Below are 17791 nucleotides of genomic sequence, written 5' to 3' on the forward strand. Positions count from 1 at the left end.
GGAAGAAAACTCCCGTCGGCCCCCGAACAACATAGTCCCGTATCCAACCGGAGTGGGTGAGCAGAAGGACAGACGGAAGAAACCGGAAGGGTCCGCCCAGCAGCCGACAGATGCCAGGACAAGACAGGCCAAAGTCCAAGTCGACGTAGCCACCACAGGAAGGAGTTCTACAGTCCTGGTGAGGGAAAGTCAAGGACAACCGTGACCGAAGGGTAGTCCTCCCAAGTTACCGAAAAGGTAAGTCCAGCAGGACCATATGCCCAGAATGGAAAGGCAATCTGCACCCAGCGGGAGGACAGAACGCAATAGGCCTGGCAAACAGGCACACAGCTAGTACTGCCAGCGAAAACGAGGGAGACGGTACGAGACCACAAGTAACACCGGAACCATCCAAGTGAACAACCATGCTCACCCCCGAAGGGGAGGGGGCAATGACGAAACAGCCTCTGAGGCCTGGCCGGTGCAGAAGCCACCTCGGAGTGACAAACTCAGAGAGGAAGCCAAAACGACCGAGCCGGCGAGGAAAAGCAGTCGAGACAGAGGCCGGCATAACACCCTCCAACCCGAAAGGAGGAATGGCAAACAGGGAAGCCACAGGACAGTTCAAAAGCCGAATACCTGCTACTCTGTGAGACGACCTGCACATCGCCTCGCAGAAGGCGAAAACCCTGAAGAACCCAAAAGTGGAGGTCCCTCAGACCTGGATAGACGAGCACCCAAGAGAAGTTGGGTGACCTACCCGAGAGGAGCGGTCTGTTCCTGGTAGCAGATCAGACTGAAGTGCAGAAGGCGCCAAAGACAACGCTCTCGACCCGACGGCTTGCGCGGGGAAGCAATGTCACGGGAGGACGAACGGGTACGCATCAAGGTACCCCGAACACTCCCCAGGTGGAAGGGCCAATGAACATGGCTGGTGCAGTCACAACGGGACCACACCAGAGAATGAGTGCCACCCAGCTCGGTGCAGTAGCGAGCCAGCAGAGCCCGTCTACATATATACAAGGTATACAGCGGTGAATACATTGGGCATTCATTTGTTGTGTGTTGGACAACACCTTAGGCTCATACAGGTGGACAGAATGACCTCCTCAGAAAAGAGTGCAAAGCTAGCGACAAGCAGCCTCACCCCAAGAGAAAAAGGTATGTCGCAGGAGGAAGGGAGGCATACGTACTAGCAAACCGCAGGCAGCGAGAAGGCCAACCCACCCACGGGAGGAGAAGGCAAACACGGCCCAAACAACGCACAGAGCGCACAGCCAAGCATCCCACAGTATCCATGGAAGTGCAAAGTGCAACCCGAAAGGGAGTTATGCACAAGGCTAGTACAGGGGGCATGCTATGGAACGCAAGCAGTCCGCCCAGAAAAGGGGAGAGAAAGGCACCTGGCAAACTCTGCAGACGGCAAGAGTGCAAAGGCCCGCACCAAAGGACCTAGTGAAGGGGGAAGGGCATGCACAGGATTATCCTGGCATTAAATTATTGTGCAATAATCCACCCAACACCGAATTTTGTGAGAGTGCAACGAGTAGTTCGCCAATGAAAGGGGAACGTCCAGTACAGCATATAGAAGGACAGCCGCGAATCTCATGAGCGCGCAAATTACCGCCCACGGAATGAGAAGTGGTCATGCACAAGGCCAGCACCGTTTCCAAAGGGAGTGCAAGCAGCGCACCCATGTTTAGAGGGCCATGCTCCTGGCCAGCAACGTATTCGGTGAGGGTGCAATGAACCGCACATGGCAGCATCGCATCCCAGGAGAGCGCGAGCACCCCGCCACGGACGGGGCCATGCACATGGCCAGCAACGTACTGGCGCAAGAACAAACACCGTCAGTGAAGGTGCATGTATGTCGCCTGAGGAGAGGAGGCATGCCCATGCCGGCAGCAAAGCCAGCGAGAGTGCGGTCCACCGCCCAAGGAAGGGGGGGGGGGGGGGGCCATGCCTATGGCTGGCAGCGGATCCGGTGAGAGTGCAAGCACCCCGCCATGGAAGGGGGTCAAGCACGTGGCCAGCAACCTACCGCGAGAGAACACCCCCAAGAGTATGTATGCCGCCCGAGAGAAGGAGGCATGCTCAAGGCCGGCAGCGAAACCAATGAGAGTGCAGCGTTCCGCTTATGGAAGGGGGACGTGCACATGGCCGGCAGTGAATCCAATGAGTGCAGTGTTCCGCATATGGAAGGGGGACGTGCACATGTTTTATACCCATGGCCGACAGCGAACCCAGTGAGAGTGCAGCGTACCGCCATGGAAGGGGTTTACACACACGGCCGGCAGGAATCCAGTGAGAGTGCCGCGCTCCTCAAGGAGGGGGGTCGTGCACATGGCCAGCACCGTATCCGGTGAGAGTGCAATTCTTCTGCCCCAGAAGGGGGTCATGCACCTGTCCGGCATTAAATCCAGTGAGAGTGATGCACATGGCCAACCTGTAACAGGAGAGGCGACGTTCTGCCTATAGACGGGGCGCCTGCCTTTGGTCAGCGCCGTATCCCGGGAGATGGCAAGGGTCCGCCTAGAAGGGGAACATGTAGCTGGCCAGAACCGCAGCCGAGGATCGCAACATGCCGCCTACGGAAGGGGGGCATAGCGTGCGGCCAGCACTACTGCATCAGGCTGCAGCGTCCTGCGCAACCATTCCGTTATTTATTAACTTCATTATTCTTTTTTTTTTTTTTTTTTTAAAACACAGCCACTCTGAGGCAAAAAAAGGGGCCACCATACAGGGGCACAATCTCATACAGGCCCACCAGGAAGCCCAGAACATAGAGGGTGTCCTCTAGATGGGAGCCGGCCCCTGGCGGCCGGTACCCAACAGGTTAACAAACATCCGGCCTAGGGGGCGGCGCTGCGATCCCCTGGGGGCGGGGGACCTCCAGGCGGGAAGAATTCGCGCCGCGAGAAGTTCCCGCCCCCTCCAACCGAGGCTGGAAGTTTGCGGCCTAGTAGGCCGTGAAGCCGGGGCCTAGATTTTCGCGGCGCCCGGCCGACCGGGAGTACCGGCGGTCGGCCGGGACCGGGAGGGAGCCGGCTGACGCATGCACTAACGGCCGCGGGTGCCCACCCCGCGGACCGGCAGAGACAAAGGGCCGGATTGCGGCCGTGCAGGCCGAAGCCTGGGTCAAAAGTTTGCGGCACCCGGCCGGGACCGGGAGGGAGCCGGCTGACGCATGCACTAACGGCCGCGGGTGCCCACCCCGCGGGCCTGCAGAGACAAAGGGCCGGATTGCGGCCGAAAGGGCCGGATTGCGGCCGAGCAGGCCGAAGCCTGGGTCAAAAGTTTGCGGCTCCCGGCCGACCGGAAGCCTCAACAGACAGCCGGGGCCTGCTGGAGCATCGCGCTCAGTACATGCAGGCCGTGAGGGCCTTGCGTCCGGCAGCTTCTGGAGCGGGCCCTTGGCCCTAGACACCGGTAAGGAGGGCGGGGGGGGGGGGGGCCTGAAGTCCAGCACTGCACCCCCTGCCCTAACGGACCAGGCGCCCGTGGAGGAGGGACAGGGCAGTCAGCGCGGGCCCCCTGTACTGAATCTGCGACCGGTAAGGGGGAGGGCCGGCATAACCCCTGTGTCAGAGGCAGCTAGGAGCGGGTCTCCGGTCCTAAAGCAGAATTCCTCCACAGCAATCCATTGCTCACCCCTGTGCAATGCCCTATGAAGGGGCAGTGTATAGTCGCCCCGCGGTCACCAGTATGGTGGTGGTGTGGGGCTATATGATTATTGGGCAACAGCTGGATATGAGAGACAGCCCTGGAGCCAGAAAAATGGCTGTTCCCAACGACACCTCAGGGGCCAGCCTAGGTCCAGCAGGGACCAGTATGGGGGTCCAGCACGCAGGAGACCGGGGAGGGAATGAGGGGAACGTAGGGCTGGAGAAGCCTCTCTCTTACCACAGCCGTCTTCACCCTCGGTCCGTTCCAGCAGGGTCGCCCCTTCAGCTACTGGCACCGTAGTGGCAGGACGCTGGAAGAGGGACTTGGCGTGCAGGCGACCCTTGCGCTGGCGGGATGCAGGGGAGCTGGGCTGCCCTGGTCCACCTTGCCTTCTGTGGGGGAGGCAGCAGTGCGGATGACCGGCACTGGCGCAGCTCGACCCCGGGAGAAACAGAGAGGTCTAGTGCGTCTCTGTTGTCCCTGATGATCTGAAGAAAAAGAAAAAAGCAAAAATCAAAACTAAAAACCAAACAGGAGAAAAACAGCCCTGCAGTAGCAGGGAGTGTCTTGCCTCCTTGGACACTAAGCAAAAACTGGCAGTCTCTCTCTCCAGGCTGAGGGTATAGCTGTGGAGGAGGGGCTTAACAGTTCTCACTTAGTGTCACGCCTCCTATGGAGATGAGCTATACCCAAGGTCTTCTGTGTCCCCCAAGGAAATTGGGCGAGAAAATGGTACCGATAAAAACTTCAACTCTTTCTGCAAAATACAAGCCCCTGCACCAGACGATCAGCAGAAAAATAAAAAAAATATAGCGTTCAGAAAATGGAGACAATTATTTTTTTTTTCAAAAAAGCTTTATTATGTAAAACTGAAACAAAGTAGGCATATTCGATATCAGTGTCCGTAACGACTTGGTCTATAAAAATAGCACATGATCTACCCTGTCAGATGAATGTTGTAAAAGATAACTGTGCCAAAACAGCAATTTTTTGGTTACCTTGCCTCACAAAAAATGTAATTTAGAGCAATTAAAAATTATATGTACACCAAATTAGTACCAATAAAACTGGCACCTTATCCCCTAGTTTCCAAAATGGGGTCACTTTTTGGGAGTTTCTACTGTAAGGGTGCAGGTAAATCTGCCTTCCAAAAAACCATACAGCGCTCCTTTTCTTCTGCGCCCTGCCATGTGCCCTTACATCGGTTTACGACCACATGTGGGGTGTTTCTGTAAAACGCAGAATCAGGGTAATAAATATTGAGTTTTCTTTGGCCGTTAACCCTCAACGTGTTAAAGAAAAATGGATTAAAATGGAAAATCTGCCCAAAAAGTGGAATTTAGGAATGTCATCTCCATTTTCCTTTAATTCTTGTGGAACATCTAAAAGGGTTAACAGTTTGTAAAATCAGTTTTGAGTAACTTGAGGGGTGTAGTTTCTACAATGGGATCATTTAAGGGGGTTTCCACTATGTAAACCCCACAAAGTGACTACAGACCTGAACTGGTCCTTAAAAAGTGGGTTTTGGAAATTTTCTTAAATATTTTAAGAATTGCTTCTACAATTCTAAGCCTTCTAACGTCCTAAAAAAATAAAATGACATTTCCAAAATGATGCCAACATAAAGTAAAGTAGACATATGGGAAATGTTAAGAAATATTTTATGAGGTATCACTTTCTGATTTAAAATTTGGGATTATTTTATAAATAAAGGTGAAATATATCGACTCACATTTACCTCTGTCATGAAGTACAATGTGTCACGAGAAAACAAAATCAGAATGGCTTGGATAAGTAAAAGCGTTCCAAAGTTATTACCACATAAAGTGAAACATGTCAGATTTGCTAAATTAGGCCTGGTCAGGAAGGGGGAAATGGCCTGGATGTGAAGGTGTTAACCTGTCAGTGGTGTTAATGTTATGGCTGACGTGTATACTACACATTGGGTGAGATATTGGAATCATCTTCCTAAATGGCGGCCGGGGCGTTTACAAAAGCTCCCATTTCCTGCTATAGGAGTTACGGAATGAGCATAGCGCAGCCCGCTCGGCTGTTCGATAACAACCCAGCTCCGGCAGTCGCTTATGAGGGTTATTTCGATCTCAGCAATGAACGGCTGAGACGGGGATCATCCTTTAAGTTACATGGACAGAATGCCTTGAAGGAGTCTGTTTTCTTAGGGATGGACGCTCGATAAAAATGAAACAAGCAGTGATCTACAAGAGAAGTAGTAACCAGAAAAGACGAGGCAGGGTGTATGTGGAGTACTTACATCGTCACTCTGCTGAGCTTCCTGCATCACAAACTCCCGCACCATGGATGGACTAAATTCTACCAGATATGAAAATATATCTGTGGCAGCAGCTCGAACTTGTAAGTCGTCCATACCCTGAAAAGAGCAGGTGAATAGAACACAGACATTAAATACAAAGAGAATATTATCACAAAGAACTTACAACATGTGTTGGAAATGGCTACTTTCACATTTACGTTTTTTGCGGATCAGTCATGGATCGGCAAAAAACACTTCCGTTACAATAATACAACCGCATGCATCCGTCATGAACGGATCCTGTTGTATTATGTCTTCTATAGCCATGACTGATCCGTCATGAACACCATTGAAAGTCAATGGGGGACGGATCCGTTTTCTATTGTGTCAAGAGAAAACAGACCGTTCTTATTGACTTACATTGTGTGCCAGGACGGATACGTCTTGCTCCGCACCACATTGCAGACTGCGAAGCGATCACAACCTAACGGAATGGAATGCATTTTGGTGCATTCCGTTTAGTTCAGTCCTATGACGGATCTCAATAGCGGAACTGAAAACGCTAGTGTAAAAGTAGCCTCAACAAGACGACCATTAAAGGGGTTGTACCCAACTTTCAACTGATGCCCTCAGCTGGTCCGGTCCTGCGGGCTGGCTTCCAATCTACAGCCTGTTTACTTCCTTCTCCGCTGCAGCTTATCACCGGCTTTAGCTGAGACTTCTGTCCTGTGGACACATCACTGCTAAAGCCAGTCCCTCGCTGCGTCAGAGCCGGTGACCACGGAGGAAGCAAAGAAGCTGCAAAGACATGACAGCCAGAGCGCAAGTGCGATTCTGAGGGTAGGTCATCAATAAAATAAGAAGTGGACAACTACTTTCATTTAGGCATTTCCAGACAATCCCTTTAAAAGGCCAAGTTCATAGAAGGTGGACAATTCCAAGCCACCAATATACATGTGTCACATGCATGTTTTGCACCCTGCACTGCAAAGTATGAAATCTGCGGTGTGTGAATGGGGTTTTTATAAACTTCAATTAACTTGCATTTTACCGTTCGGGCCCGTTCATATGGCGGATTCTGACAGTTTCTGCTGCAGTTGTTCAGTTTGGACGCTGCAGACGTGCTCTATTCAATTCAACATTCGCAAGCGGACAACCTCCACAGCTACAAGTAGCAGTTCACACAGCGAGCAAAGAAGGAACATGACACTAAGCAGTCGCCGGAGGTATTTTGGGGCCGTAAAATGACAATGGATGGAAGAGGATGGCCAAGACTTCCTCAGACTTGAACCCTCGCTCGTCGTGATCGATCTACGGATCATCCCCCATGCGCCCCCCAGCAGCTGTGGGATGCACTACAGTCAGCATGGCTCCAGATACCCGTGACAACCTACCAGGATCTTACTGAGATACTCCCAGTCCGTCTAGCTGATGGCCATGCTGCACATTGAGGTTACTCTGGATATTAGCTGGTGGCTATAATGTGACATGTCTGTGCTGAATGAAGATGTCCGTGGGTGCCGAGTGGCATTTTGAGAACGTGGCAGGGTTCTACTTTTAGAAAATATATGGGGCGCAAGTAGAATTTTTATTTATTTTGCAATTTAGGTAAATACATTTGTCCAAACTGACAAGAATCCTGGCTACCAAACAACCTCGGTAGCAAAAGGGCCGTTTCAGACCAACGTATACTATTCGCCTACACAGTGAACAGGTGATGAGTTGTAATTCTGGGACAGCTCCTAATTAAATCATAGGATGCCTTACAGATAACCTGGAAGCAACAACTTAAAATCCACATCACTCAGGCCCTCTGAGACGAGTATTGACACATTTCATGCTCAGATGCTCTCCCTTGCCCTGCGCAGTATCACGCAGGGCAAGGGCTTTATTGTTTACATTTTTTTACACTGCCGGGCGGAGGCCTCAGCCTAGCAGTGTTCCTGGTAACGTCACCGACACTGATGGGTGGGCTTTAGCGCTGCCCTAGCCGTTTTACAGACTAGAGCGGTGCTAAAGTGTGTCCATTAGTGCAGGCGACGTCACCGGGCTCAGCTCTGAACCCAGTCAACCCCTTTCAACGGGTTATCCTGGAATAGATAATGATGCCCCATCCTCAGCTGTCCTATTGCCGATCAGCCATTTCAGGAATCAGTCATTGCACATGGGAGCTCTGCGGGCTCCTGGCAGCTTTCCAAGCACAGCGCTGTACATAGTATTCTTGGCAGTGTCTGGTATTGCAGCTCAGCCCCACTGACATGAATGGGGCTAAGCTGCAACTAGGCTAAGTGACCGATGTACAGTGACGTAACATAGCCTAGGAAGAGGTTGCGGCACTCCCAAAGCGCCCAGCCTCTACGTCTCGGGAATAACCTCCCCAATCTGATACGGAAACAATCCAGAGGATTTTTATGCGCGTTTTTGTAATAGTAAACGCGCGTTTGACGCGCGTTTGTGTGATTCACTACAGTGTCCTATGGCCACAAACGCCCCAAAAGTCGCTCATGTACTTTTTGGAGCGTCGGGCGTTTTACAGCGCGATCGTACGCGCTGTAAAACGCCCAAGTGTGAACCATTCCCATAGGGAATCATTGGTTTCTCCTTGTTGAGCGTTTTACAGCGCGTAGGAACGCGCTGTAAAACGCTCAGGTGTGAACCCAGCCTTAACCATAGAGAGTTACCAGCAGAAAACCCAAAGCAGCACATGCAATAAAGAAAATGTGACCGACTGCATTACCTACCATGACTATTTCAAGGGCAGGAAGAATTCCTAGATTTGCCAAAGTTTTGAAAAAAGCATCTCTATTTTGAGGTTGTAATGTCTGTGAAAACGCACAGAATTCCTTAAAAAAATTGACCTGAAAAAACAAAAACAAAACTGAGTTTATATGGAAGGGTGAAGAGTTTTCTTCTTGGGGGGAGGTCGGCCGGTGAGGAAGACCGGACACCGGACTCGCTCCCTGGGTAGACCGAGTAGCCAGGCTACTCTGCTTTCCATAACCTAAAAGGGAAAATAATAAAGCATGATGCCCTGCAAAGCAGGGAGGTCTGTCTCCTGCGACACTAAGCTAAAAACAGAGTTTCTCTCTCTCCATGCTGGAGGGGGTAAAGCCTGCAGGGGAGAAACTAACTTTTCAGCCTAGTGTCGTCTCCTAGTGGTGCTAGCTGTCGGCAATAAAGGCTAAGATGGGCTTTACCGGTTAAGGGTGTGGCCCTGCACAGCCCAACATGGGCAGCGCTGATTGGATAGTGGCAGAGTGTGCAGGGACATACTCCAAATTGAATTTTGGGGGATTTTTATTACACCATTTATTCCAACTGAAGCATTACTTTTTCTATACCTGTAGGGTGCACAATGCGATCAGAGTCACTATGGAACAGGCTGCTGGTGACCTATAGACAGGTCACCAACATCAGATCGGCAGAGGTCTGACTACTGTGGTGCTTCTGCGACCTTCTCAGCCAGAGGCATCTCTTCACCGAATGGAACCGACCATTTTCTATAATGTGTATGGACACTTAATATCGCTGGTGCTCTGGACTCTTTATGGACTAGCTTGGAATATGCGATTCTAGCTCTTTTGTACCACTCTGTATTGTGGAAGTCCAGCTAATAATTATATTACTTTTATGTCCCTGTCGCTGTATTTCTATTCGTTAAGGCTGATAGAGAATGTTTGCATCAGCACTGGACAACATTACTATAATGTACAATATCTATGGTCTTGTTGTTCCCACTCAGCGGTGGCTCTATGCCTTTAGCAGTAATATTGGCCATTTTCCTTCTTTCCCTTGTTTTTTTGTTGTGCTATCCATTTTAATATTTGTGCGGATTTCTATATATACACTCGCTGAGGTTGCCATAGTTTGTCTAGGTTAGGTAGTTTTTTTGTTAGGCCCATTAACGTCTGTATGATGTGAGGTTCTTATTGGTGACTCCTCCTCAGTGATAACCTGCATATGCTGCCTCCCTTGTAGCGGCGGTGCTGTGGAATTACAGCTTTCTCTCCTCACTGGAATGGGAAGAGCTGTAATTGCACCGCTACAAGGGAGACGTCGTGAAGGTAAACACAGACGAGGACGCAGTGGTCGCACAGACCCTTCAAATAGCTAATCGGAAGGGGTGTCGCCAATCTAATATTGATAACCTACTCATTAATATCTGGAGCCCAGACAACCCCTTCAAGCTTTGCCCCAGCAGCAGGCCAAGTGAACGGAAAGCCCTAGGGTTCCACATTTATCCTCCAGCCTGAGCCCCTGTGATAAAACTGCTGCAGGTCTAGACGGCCAGTCTAAGAAGACGCCATCTTTATTATTAGTAAATCTGAGCCAATGTGCTACACAATACAGCCTCTTAAAGGCTGTTGCAAAGTCACATATTGGTGGTCCTTAAGATAGGTGGTCAGTGTCGTTAAATAGGCACGTGGAATCTGGGAACACCTCTTACCAATTCCCGTCTTTTATCATCATCCGTGGCTTCGTCGGTCAACTGCGCAAAAACTTCGGACAAAAACTTTTCATCCTCCTGTAGTAAACAAATATGTCAAAACCTGTTACTCAAGTGATACAAAGATAAACCAGGCAATTCTACAGCCGGTGGTGACGCAAGGCAAACACCTCATCAGTGACTGTAGCCAGGCAGTCGTACAGTGTGAGGACTCCACCAGGTTCTCATCTCAGAATTCTTCACCCCGGGCAGAGTACAAGAGGCCATGTCCACCTCTAACTTCCACCGACACCTTGTGCCCTCATAGCACTAGTGGCCTAGAAAATAATGTCTCTTCTAAATCTCCTAAGCTCATGGACGCTGGATAGCGTCATATCATCATATTACCGGGGGTGCCACTTACCTGCTGCATCCTGTAAGGCATTAAAGGCCATGGACACCTTTGGGGGCATTGATTATTGCATTCTTTTCTTTGTGCCAAAATAATTTAATTGGTCTTTACTAACAATTTACAACATTTTCCTCACCAGCTTTCAGTTTGTGTCTGCAGACTGTTGCTTCATCACCAGTGAATCGGTCAGAGAGCTGCTCTGACGGTTCGATGTGTAGCCCTCATCTCTGAACTCCTGACAGCTCATAAGCACTCATTTAAGTTTTTTTTTTATCAAACTCATAACATAGCTGTGTTTATGAGCTGTTAGGGAAGGGCAGATAAGGACTACAGATCAAGCCAACAGAGCAGCTTTGACAGGTTCACTGGGAAGAGAGAAGGAACAGTCCACAGATGCACTGAAAATGAAAGCTATAGAGGGGAAAAAAAAAAAGTTGATGACGATAATAATGATAATAATAATCCCAAGTGAGTCCATAGTCTTAAAGGGGTTTTCCAGAAATTATGATTTTTTTAGCATGTGCCCACACGCTGTCTCCTGAAACAGAAGATTCATATTTGCCCTCCGTCTCTCTGGTCCCCACATAGTTATTTTTCCCGAGGTGCATGGGCATGGCCACATACACTGCTCCAGCCAATGACTGGCTTCAGCGGTAACATGTTCTTTGTGGCCACGTCACCGCTGAAGCCAGTGTACGGGACCACATCTATGCACCACAGGATGCAAACAGTGTTGGGACTGGAAAATGAAAACAGCGGCGGCAGTGCGGAGCAGGTATGAGTAATATGAATCTTCAGTTTTGGGGGCAGGCTGCGGGCACGTGCAAAAAAAAAAAATTACTAAAAGGAAACGCCCCCCAATTTATTTTAGTTTTTTATCAATTAGTCTATTAAAAGTTTTAAACTTTCGTTTTTGCAGTGCATGTATGCAAGAATGGCATGTGGCAGAAGAGCCTCTGCAGTGACATGGCCGCAGCAGTCACATGAATGGAAATGGCATGTCATCAAGTCATGTCTAGCAGGGACAGGAGTCATGGCAACAGGACTTTCCAAAAGGTGGCGATTATTTGTTTTTTTAAACAACACCCACCTAATTGCCTCTACTTAATTTTAATCTTGCCCACAAAAATATTTTAAAAAAGCAGCTGACAAAAGAGGAAAACTGAAGGCCTTCCATTTACTGGTGTACAGCAGTGAGGCAGCAGGAAGAAGTGCTGAATATTACCTGTACATACTAGTACTCGTTACTCATTGCCGTCTGCCCCGCAGCCAACAGCTTACATAATCCCGCCGCATGCTGACGTCTGCAGGGTGTGTGTCACACTCTTACCTCAGAAAACCTCTTAATATACATAACATACCACCTTCATGACTACATGGAAAAACAAAATGCAGCAGCACCAAGTAAGGTTGTAAATAGGACTAATCCAGTCAGAGAGCGCTGCCTTCAATCTACACAGGAACACTAGGACAGAATAACATTCCCTGCGTGGAATCGGGTAAAACTTTCATAGAGATCAAATAAAACAAAAGTGGAGCAGAGGGGAAACAGAAGTAGAGCTAGGGGCTTTGAAGATGCTGTCCAGCCTACATCCTCAGGATGAGGCATCACTAGTTGATCAGTGGGGGTTTGACACCCTGACGATCAGCTGTTCTGAGGATAGGTCAGGATATGCCTTAGTTATGGAGAGGCCGGCGCCTTTTCATAACTTCGGCGAGCCACCGCTAGCACAGGGCTTTTATTAAAGGGGCTCTGTCACCTGTTTCAAGTATACCATACACCTCACTATATATATATATGGCATGGTATACTTGAAACAGGTAACAGAGCCTCCAAGACCATGTGTACTTAGGGCTCCAGAGTCAGGCGGAGGCCAAGAGGGCCCCTTTGGCCTCCATCTGGCCAGCACAAGCTGGTATAAAAGAATAGAATGGTGTAGTAGACGCTGCTCTATACCGTGGGAGGGGGGGGCCCTTTACACTTTTAACTATGGCTACAACAGCCTATAGGTGACAGATGCCACCATCACTCACAGGCTCTGCTAAATGTATAGATGGGAAATGCCTATTAGTGCTAGTTTAGTCACTGGAGCTCTGTAGGGCGGCTGGGAGCAAGTGGCAGTTCTGTTTCTGGGCAGGAAGAACAAGATGCGGGTGGAGGGTTGGAGACCCGTGCCCAGGCCAGATGAGGCAGCAGTATGGGGAGAGGACTGGTGGGAATGCCCATTACTACACAGGTGCAGTGTGCCTGGAAGGAGACAACCCAGACAGTGCCAAGCACTGGCATCTACTGTGGTGAAGGTGGGAAGCGTCACACTATACACCTATACATCACATGTATACATGAAGAGTCCACACCACTCCAACATGCGCTGCATGACGTGATGTGAACCGGCCCTTAAACTTCCTTTCCTATTCTAGCCAACGACCTGTACAGAATAACTTCAGCATAAAAAAGGTTATATCTCCATCTCATCAGATGCAGATTTCCCCCCCCCCCCCCCTCTTACATTTACAGTGCTCATGATTAAAGCCCCCCCGAACGCCCGTACATGTACAAGGGCAATCAGATTAATGAAGACAACCCCTGGCCATAATGCGCAGTTTGGGCTTCTAGATATCAAAGAGGGTGTCCCCCCACCCCCCCTTAAAGAGTAACTAAACTTTTGTATTAACTTTTAATATGTTGTCCGTAGCCCCCCCTAAAAAAAAAATCTTTTTTCTAATATACTTTATTAGTTTTCTATTTTTACCATACTTTTTGACCCCTAAAGCGCACCATTCACTGGAGCGCTAAAACTCAGTTCTCCCTACACCACTGACAGCTCAGCCGTGTACGGAGTACTTATTTTATGAATGGGGCCGCAGCAGCGCAGGGAGTATGGGCAGAAGCGCTCATTGCTGCTCCTGCCCGTGCTCCCTGGACTATTACAACCTGCTGGCATATCACAAGGGTACCCTGTACCCATCTACTATGCCAGGATTAGCTGAGCGGGCTTCCTCGGCTGACATGCAGTTCTCCTAGCTGAGCAGAGAAGGCAGAAGCAGGAGCCCGCTGACCTAATCCTGGCATAGTAGATGGGTACAGGGTACCCCTGTGATATGCCAGCAGGTAGTAATAGTCCAGGGAGTACGGGCAGGAGCAGCAATGAGCGCTCCTGCCTATACTCCCTGCTCTGCTGCGGCCCCATTCATAAAATAAGTACTCCGTACACGGCTGAGGACTCACTGCTTCCTGGTCCTCGGCCGTGCAGTGGCTGCGCACAGCGGGAGGGCGCTCTGTGCCCTCAAGCTGTGCGCGCCTATTCACAGCACAGCCGGAGAAGGAAGACAGAGCGCGGGCAATGAGAAGCGGCCGTGTCCAAGAGCAGGAGAGGTAAGTGATTTATTTATTTTGTGATCTATGGCTGGGGGCTGCACAAACATGGCTGGGTCTGATATGAGGCATGGGGTCTCATCTGAACTCTGAATGTCGGGGGGGTTAGGGACGACATTAAAAGTTAGTACAAAAGTTTAGTTAGTTACTCTTTAAGGGTCCAGCACCCACAATGAACAACAAAAAAGATCTGCCCTGTATGAGCATCACTCGTTCTGCCCAGCATCCTTAGATTTCAAAGACAGTCATGCATGTCTCGGTGGCTGAGGCTTCCCTAGCAAGATGGTCCGCTGAGACAATCCCTTTAAATGACAATGTTGGAGGACGGCAAAGGGCATTCAGGGGGATCTTTCTGTATACGGCGTTATTAATGAATAAACACTACAATGCACCAAGTCTACGTTCTCCACAGAGCCAGCCGCAAGAATTACATAACTTCTCTAAAAAGGGCGGTTTTGGAGCTCTACATCATAAAAATGGAGCTCTGACCACTATATTAAGAAATTAATCAGCCCATAAGGTTTGATCTACTGCATTATACACTCTAAAAAGGAACATTTTCACTTTTAAAGCTCCTACACCACCTGAGAAACGTCTTTTCTTAGAGCAGTGCCAACCATAAAACCGGGTTCAGACCTGGCAGAATTGCAGTGTGCAATCGACAAAACAATACAAGTGGGGAAAGTGTTATGTGGAGCCACCCTAAAAGGTGTTCGTCTTAAAGCTCCTGCACACAACCGTGGTCTACCGTCAGTGTCTCGGCTGCATGAAGGATCAACCACGACCAGCAACAAACTGACATAGTAATTTGTGATAGTCAGTCTGCATCTTATCGTGGGACTACTGCAGTGCACTCACATGATGAGAGCTCGGGTCAGCAGGGCCGCTATTGGCCCAGGAGATGTGGCTGACATACAGGCCGTGTTGCCCAGGCCAACCATGACTGTGTGAGTCAGCCCTTAGAGTCTGACGATAACCACCCCACAGACTAGAATCCTAAAGGAAAATACATTTTCAGAAATACTTACTGTCAGCAGCACATAAGAAATAGGCCTCAAGAACATTCCACCTGTCAATATGGATGAAACATCACTGAGGCTTGGATTTGGGGACAACTCTGAGAAGTTGAGTGAGGAAACAAAGTAGAAAAGTCTTGACTAAGAAAATGTACGCCCTCCAAGTACAGGAATATTACTTACTTGCAGCATGCTGACTATCTCCACTTTGTTGAAGAAAATGAAGGATGTAAGCGTAGAAAGAAAATTGTCTTCAAAGACAGATGGCGTAGGCAAGATGACATCTTGAATGTACTGTACCCTGTACGTTTGGTGAATCTTTTGTCTAAGTTCGGAGTCTGTTATGGGGATTACTTCCTTAAACTTTGCAGTTTTGGTTAAGAATTCACGATGTCTCTTTGGCTGGGCCAAGGCTGGGTCGTACTCCAAGCATCCCACAACATCCATAATACACTCGTCCGAAAACATCACCTCAAACAGAGTTGCTTTATTGAGAAATAAGATTCCTCGTATGATCTCGTATAAATGATGCAAACCTTCTGCGTTGTCCAGGTTCTCGCAGGTTTGGAAGAGCTGCAACAGTTTCTTAATATAGCCCTCATTCTCCAGAGCCAGAGCTAGCTTCTCTCTGCGGATAGGTGATGATAGGACTGAGGTAACAAGGTCAGCAATCTCTTCAAGTTTACCGAGTTCACAATTGGGAAGATCAATCAAGTTGCTTGAGTCAGGCATCTCCTCAAAGCGTTCTTCTTCCGATTCATCAATCGGGTCTTGTGTGACTTCCACAGAGGGGTCTTTGCCTTGAACCTATATATATTAAAATACATGAAAAGGGAATAACAAACAAGTTTACAAAAAGGAAAAAAATAAGTCACTTCTAGTGGTGGCTTATTCCCCCTGACGCTTGGTGCCAGGATCCATGATCAGCGACGATGCCAAACACAGACTTCTAACCCCTCAGATGCCGTAGTCATTTATGACAAAAGCATTTGAGCATTCAATTACTGGGACCCATTGACCAAATGGCTCCCCCGTAACAAGATCGTGTGAGGTGTTTAGTTGCTATGGCAGTCTCAGGCTTTCTGAAGGCTCCAAGGCCTGCCATAGCAAAATTCCCATCAATCCCTGCCTGTGCCACAGCTCGATAGAACTCAGCAATTCCCCCACTAGCTGCAATGGTAACTCATTGCAGTCTATGGGTCAGGCAATCCGACAATCACGTGTTAAATTCCCCTAGGGAAACTAATAAATGCAAAACAGAATACAGATCATCAGTACTGCCGTGTTCTAAAATCCTCATACTATTTAAAAAAATAAGGGCATTTATCCCGTATACCTCCCCAATTTTTTTTTTTATAAAAAGTGATCGAAGTCACACCCCAAAAAAAAGGAGTCCTCAAACAGCTGTTAATATAAAAGTTATAGGGTTGAGAATATAGTGGGGGGGTGGGGGAGTTGTAATTTTTATTTTGCCTCCCAACCTTCAGATACTGATGAACTCTCCTCTGGATGGGTCATCCGTATCTGACTGGTGGGGGTTCAACACCAGAGACCCTGATTAGCTGTATGAGAAGGCACTAATGCTCGAAGTAACACAGCGGCCTTCTCCCTGTTCACTTCAATGGGGCGGACCTGCGCCTAAGCCATGTGACCGATGAACGTGACGTCATACAGCCAAGGCAAAGCTGTGAGAAGGCCGCAGCGCTACTGCCTTCTCAAACAGCTGATTGGTGGGGATCCCGTATCAAGAGAATAGTTCAATTAAACCTTGGAAAACCCGTTTTACACACAAGAAAAACTATAAAAATATTATATATAAGTTAACATGTAATTTTTGGCGTATAGGGAATGCCGTGAAAACGAAACCTATGACTTTTTCTTCCCAATTCCACTCCATTTACATTTTATTCCTGCTCCCCACTACATGATATATAATAAATGGGTCAACTAGATAGTACAATGTGTCCTGCATTAAAAACAATCCTCAGGCTTTATGAACAGAAAAATCAATTTCTGGCTCCGAAAAGTTAGGAAACAAATAACGAATAGACTGGTATCGAGTTTCGGTAATGCCTCTGATCTTAGGTACAGGCCAGTTGCATGACTCGAACCCTGTGATAACGCAGTCCAAGCTGGAAAGTGTTAATAATTTCGAGTTTCATTTCAAGTGAACTGGAAAATTCAGTCTTGGTCCTTGCTCAACACAGCGTCTCGGGATATAAATTTAAAAAAAAGTGACAATGCAATTCCTACGGATGTGTGTGAAGCGCAGCTGAAGTTGTGAAATAGGTCAAACGTATTTTAGTAATAAAAGCGACACATTACCTGACAAATCTTTTCCCATATTTCGTCACAGCCGGCTTTTTCTTGAAAACTGAGAGCCAAGTCATAGTTTTCCCCTTCAGACCAAACTATCAGTGTATCCTAGGCAAAAGCAAGGACATGGCTTAGCTCCATCCTCAAATAACGTGTTTTATAGAGATTTGATAGACCACTACTTTTCACATAATAAACGTCCTTCATTGCACTGTAGGCGATATACAGTGTCCACAAACGGTACCTCTGTCTTCCTCTGCTACGAAGCTGAACTTTGAAGTGATATGCTAATGAGTTCACAAGCACCTCCTGGTGCTAGTCATTGATC

At 48.5% G+C, this 17791-nt stretch overlaps 1 protein-coding gene across 6 annotated transcripts in view; it reads right to left on the reverse strand.

Annotated features, from left to right (window-relative positions):
* Nucleotides 1-17791, reverse strand: part of PPP4R3B (protein phosphatase 4 regulatory subunit 3B) — a 48469-nt gene that overhangs the window by 18349 nt on the left and 12329 nt on the right. For all 6 annotated transcript variants that reach the window (XM_044288789.1, XM_044288788.1, XM_044288790.1 and 3 more), the window contains exons 3-7: nt 17473-17571; nt 15331-15954; nt 10365-10442; nt 8659-8775; nt 5918-6034 (exon numbers count right to left, since the gene is read on the reverse strand). In XM_044288789.1, the coding sequence (XP_044144724.1) occupies nt 5918-6034; nt 8659-8775; nt 10365-10442; nt 15331-15954; nt 17473-17571 (1035 nt within the window). The remainder of the gene's footprint in view (nt 1-5917; nt 6035-8658; nt 8776-10364; nt 10443-15330; nt 15955-17472; nt 17572-17791) is intronic.

Source organism: Bufo gargarizans, chromosome 4 (assembly GCF_014858855.1).
Source record: "Bufo gargarizans isolate SCDJY-AF-19 chromosome 4, ASM1485885v1, whole genome shotgun sequence".
NCBI classification, from domain to species: Eukaryota; Metazoa; Chordata; class Amphibia; order Anura; family Bufonidae; genus Bufo; species Bufo gargarizans.